General features: G+C 37.9%; 1 protein-coding gene and 1 long non-coding RNA gene across 3 annotated transcripts in view; one reads left to right on the plus strand and one right to left on the minus strand.

Moving 5' to 3' along the window:
- The window catches only part of TERF1 (telomeric repeat binding factor 1), a 40,964-nt gene that overhangs the window by 18,334 nt on the left and 18,055 nt on the right, over positions 1-4,575 (minus strand). The window contains exons 6-7 of one of the 2 annotated variants that reach the window (XM_077752445.1): positions 3,965-4,074; positions 510-553 (exon numbers count right to left, since the gene is read on the minus strand). In XM_077752445.1, the coding sequence (XP_077608571.1) occupies positions 510-553; positions 3,965-4,074 (154 nt within the window). Of the gene's footprint in view, positions 1-490; positions 554-3,964; positions 4,075-4,575 lie in introns of both variants that reach the window. The other variant, XM_077752444.1, reaches the window with a different exon arrangement.
- Positions 1-4,575, plus strand: part of LOC144221948 (uncharacterized) — a 25,718-nt gene that overhangs the window by 9,677 nt on the left and 11,466 nt on the right. The gene's annotated exons all lie outside the window — the stretch shown is intronic.

The following is a 4,575-nucleotide window of genomic DNA, read 5'->3' on the forward strand; positions in this document are numbered from 1 at the left end:
ACATGGTTTCTATTCAGCGTCCCAACTGCTCTATCTCTGAAATCATTCATGTAGGCTTTCTGCTGTTTGAATATGTTGGACTGTATGTTATTAAATTTCTAGTAAATTAAACACACCTTTTCAAGTAATTTCATAAAATTAGAATTTGAGATATTCATCAGAAATGTAACCGCCCTCCCCTAGCAACAGATCCTTGTTTCTAGGCCAGAATAAGAGTTTATTAAACATCTGCTTCAAGTTCAAACACTCCCTAAATGTGTATACCAAAAATGGCCTTGTGGAAAAATGTGTAACCCAGGATCCCAGAGGCAGGTCTCTATAGTTTGGAATTTCAAGACATGTCAGGATCTTGAATATCCATGGAGGTAAACAGGCACCTGTAATATTCTCTACATCACACTATTTATATAACAGTTACAACATATTTAGGTCTGCATGAAGAGCCTCAAAGATTTTAAAGACAGAGAAGAAGAATGTCAGTTTACTTCACCTCAATACGGACACTGTACCCTCTGAGGATTCAGCTACGGCAGACTGTTTGTCAGTAGTAACACTTTGAAAGGAGAAAATTTGTAAAGATGTAAATAAAAGAAACTCTTCACAAGGATAATACTTACTATAATCAAGTCATACCTCAATTTATACAAAACATCTTTAAAAAGAAACCCTGGTAACATTAGGACATACAGATAGTCCATTACAACATGGATAATTTTTCCCCAGATGTGAGTACCAGATATTAAATCAAGCTTTCATAAACATATGTTAAGCAGAATTAATATTGTAGTCAAGGATTCATGTCACTTTCAAAAACTCTCCCATGGATCTTCATGAATTCAAGTTTAATTTCTTGTCTTCCCCACCAGCCTCCAACTGAACTTTTTAACAAATCCATCCCCTGTGCTGAAGTTAAACTTAGTTTCCACAAATACACCATGACCATTTACACTTCTGTGTCTTCACTAGAACTGTTCTTTTCTCCTAAAATAACATTTCCTCCTCCTCCAACTGTAAAAATCCTAACTATCCTTCAAGGTCCTGCTCAATGCTCACCCCTCCTTAAAGCTACCATATCAACTTCTTTAGCATTTAAGTCTATTATTTTTAACAACAAACTAGGTAATGTCTGCTACTGTTCCTGTTTCATGTCTGTGCCCTTTAATGCCTCAAAATAGTTTAAAGATCTATCAGAGCAAAGTTGGCATCTACCTCTGATAACATGAAGGCTTCATCTTTTGTCCGATTTCACAATCACACTTCAGATTCTATCCTTGTTCACTTGTGTTCCGCTAACTTTTGTCCTCATATTGATAAATTTGATGTCTTATTTCTTATTTGTCTTGAGTCAATTTGCTTCTAGAATGGTTTTGATAACTGCTTGGTTCTTGATCTTTTATTTTGTCTCTAGTTTTAGTTTTGTTCCCTGTGTCTAGTGCATTGCAAATTCTGTTGTATGCCTGGTAATGAACTAAGTACCAAGGATACAAGGTTAATTAAGAACCTTTGAACGATCCTCAATCTAGTGAGAAATACAGAAAGGTAAACAGGTATGTTACTGTCCAAGAGAAGTCCTTTTACAGACATGTGACTCAATGCTGTGGGAGCACAGAAGTTACAACTGATCAGGGAATTGAGCAAAACACAGCTGATCTTTTAAGCTAGAACTTGAATGGCAAGTAAGGGCCTGCCTTGGAGAGAATAGAAAGGAAATTCAAAATTAAAGCAAGAGACAAGGCATAAAAAAGCTTGTAATATTTGAGGATCAGGACTAAGTTCTGTGTTGCTAGAAAGTACCATGTATGTGGGCAGGGAGAGGTTAATGTTTACGGAGAAGGTTGTATATAAAGAAAGCAGAAAGGGGGGGATGTAAGGCTTTGCAAGCCATGCCAATAAATTCTAACTCATCTATAGGAAACAGAAAGCCAAAAGAGATTATTAAGCTGGAAAGTGATTTAAACTGATTTATTTTTATAGGATGCTAACTCTAGAAATCATGTCAAGGATGGATTTGTATGGTACAAGCTAAGTAATAACCTAGGATACAAGTGATAATGTATTAAAGAACCATGGAGATGGGATTCATAACCCTTGGCGAATTAACTGGATGAATGAGGAGAATCAGGGTAGAGAGACAGATGACAATATCAAGAGTTCTGTTCATATACAATGATTAAACTGTGTCATGTGTAAGAGGGCATCTGAAATAAATGGATAGTACTAGGTGAGAGGAAACGTGTTCATTATCTGCATGAATCATGGCAAGTTTTCATGATTTCAAAGCAGTATTATCCTGGGCAAGAAGGCTAGGCCAAGAATGTATTGGGCCTTAGTATTTTCACTAAACTGTAATATACTAAACAAAATAAAATAAGTGAGCCAATAAAAATGAAAGATCTAGGAGTGTCTGGGTGGTTCAGTGGATTCAGTGTCCAACTTTGGATCAGGTCATGATCTCATGGTTTGCGGGTTTGACCCCACATCAGGCTCTGTAATGACAGCTCAGACCCCGGAGCCTGCTTCACATTCTGTGTCTCCCTCTCTCTCTGCCCCTGCCCCACTTGTGCTCTATCTCAAAATTAAACATTAAAAAAAATTAGAAGAAAAAAAGAAAGATCTGCTTCTCAAAGTGGATCTTAGAAAATAATACAACTTTAGTGGAGTTTTTAGGGAGATGAACCAGTGAGGGGGCAGATCACACTGATAGGTAGGGACAAGGAGAAACTATAAGACAACTAAGCTTAGTCTTGAGGTATAAGAAATGCCATGTCTATCCAACTTGAACCCCAAACCCTATCTCTAAATACGTAGTTAAGATGAGGAACCTGCAACACTTGAGTGAGTCCCCCTCCCCCCAAATGAGTGAAATTATATCCATTCAGAAACACATCTATCCAGAGACCACAGGATAGGACTATTTGGCCATGGATCAAGGGTGGAAGAATAGAGGGAATGGACCACGGGTTCTACTTTATAATGGTAGAGTGTATCTTCCTCAATAAGGTTAGCTCCTAAAGCCAAGACAAAAGGTAAAAATTACCCTTGAAAATCTAAGGGCACAATTTTGGAGACTGAACTTGTCTCTCAATATAGTAGTTCCCCCTTATCTGTAGTTTCACTTGCATAGTTTAATAACCCCTAGTCAACAGCATCTGGGGGCAGATGATGGTCCTCCTGAGGCCCTTACCAGCCGAACACTACATCACAGAGCCCACGTCATTCCCCTCACTTCACCTCACCACCTACGCATTTCATCAGCTCACACCAGCACTGGAAGGGGAGCTGCAGTACATGAAGATGTTGAGGCCACACTGACATAACTTTTGTTCCAGTAGATTACTGTTGTTCATCTCTTACTGTATCTAACTTGTAAGTAAGTTTTATCATAGGTATGTATGTAACGACAGAAGTACAGCATATTTAGGGTTTAGTACTTGCTGCAGATTCGGGCCTCCAGTGAGGGTCTTAGAATGTATTCCTGCGGATAAGGGGGATTACTATGTGTAGGACTAACACAGCCTGTTTCCCTCCACATTGGAGCAAATCCCAACTTCTTCAGTTGAGCACCATATGAAGTGGTAGCTTATGCTTAAAGATGTAGGAACAGTATCTTAAAATACTAGAATAACCCTCAGGAATAGTGAGTCACATGATGAAGGCATATGGGATCTGAGAACTAAGGGGCTCAGATGATTCAAGTTTCCAACTTCGACACTGTTCCAGAACACACGTTGCCTGAGAATGGTAAATGGCATTACTCACACTATTTAAACTGTGCTATTTCCGCTTAACACATGAAACAATGTGCGTAAACCATGAAGTAATTGTATAGTACTCCAAATATCCAAATGTTATCAGTAAATCGTACCCTCTATAATAATTTTCGTTAAAAATGGCTCATTAGCAACACTTTCTTAAGAACATATTGTATCCATGAGACAAAAAATATATTAATGAATTTACAAACCTTTTCTCTACATCCAAATTAGCTTCGGTTTCCATTTCAATATTGTTACCATCAGGTTTCTCTTGAGAAGTTGTTCTTGCTCTTTTACTTTCCACTACTTTTGCTGCTGCCTTAAAAAATGGGGTTGTGAAAGAGGAAGGAATCCATGAAGCCATTCTGAACAGATAGCATTAAAATTAAGCCTTCTAATTCTCTGACAGTCATAACCAAAGTGTCTGTTCACAGGTCAATAAAGGGACTGCGCTGTATTTTTCTCCAGGAAGGAGGACATCAATAGCAGCTGCTTTAGTTATCTGCTTGGTTTTTAGGCCTTACAGAGGTCTTTCCTTATACATGTATTTGGTATACACAGAGCTTGCTAGGCAATTTTAAGATAAAAGGTTATTTTTTTTTTAAATCAATAAAAATTCCAGATATTTTAATATATAACTCCCTTAATTAGTGCTCCACTGAGGATAAAATGTTACAAAAAATTTTTTTAATTTTTTTAAATATTTGTATTTATTTCTAGGAGAGAGAGAGAGAGAGAGAGACAGCGTGAGCAGGGGAGGGTCAGAGAGAGAAGGAGATACAGACTCCGAAATAGGCTCCAGGCTTTGAGCTGGCAGTCA

Source organism: Crocuta crocuta, unplaced genomic scaffold (genome assembly GCF_008692635.1).
Source record: "Crocuta crocuta isolate KB4526 unplaced genomic scaffold, BGI_CrCroc_1.0 scaffold141, whole genome shotgun sequence".
Lineage (NCBI taxonomy): Eukaryota > Metazoa > Chordata > Mammalia > Carnivora > Hyaenidae > Crocuta > Crocuta crocuta.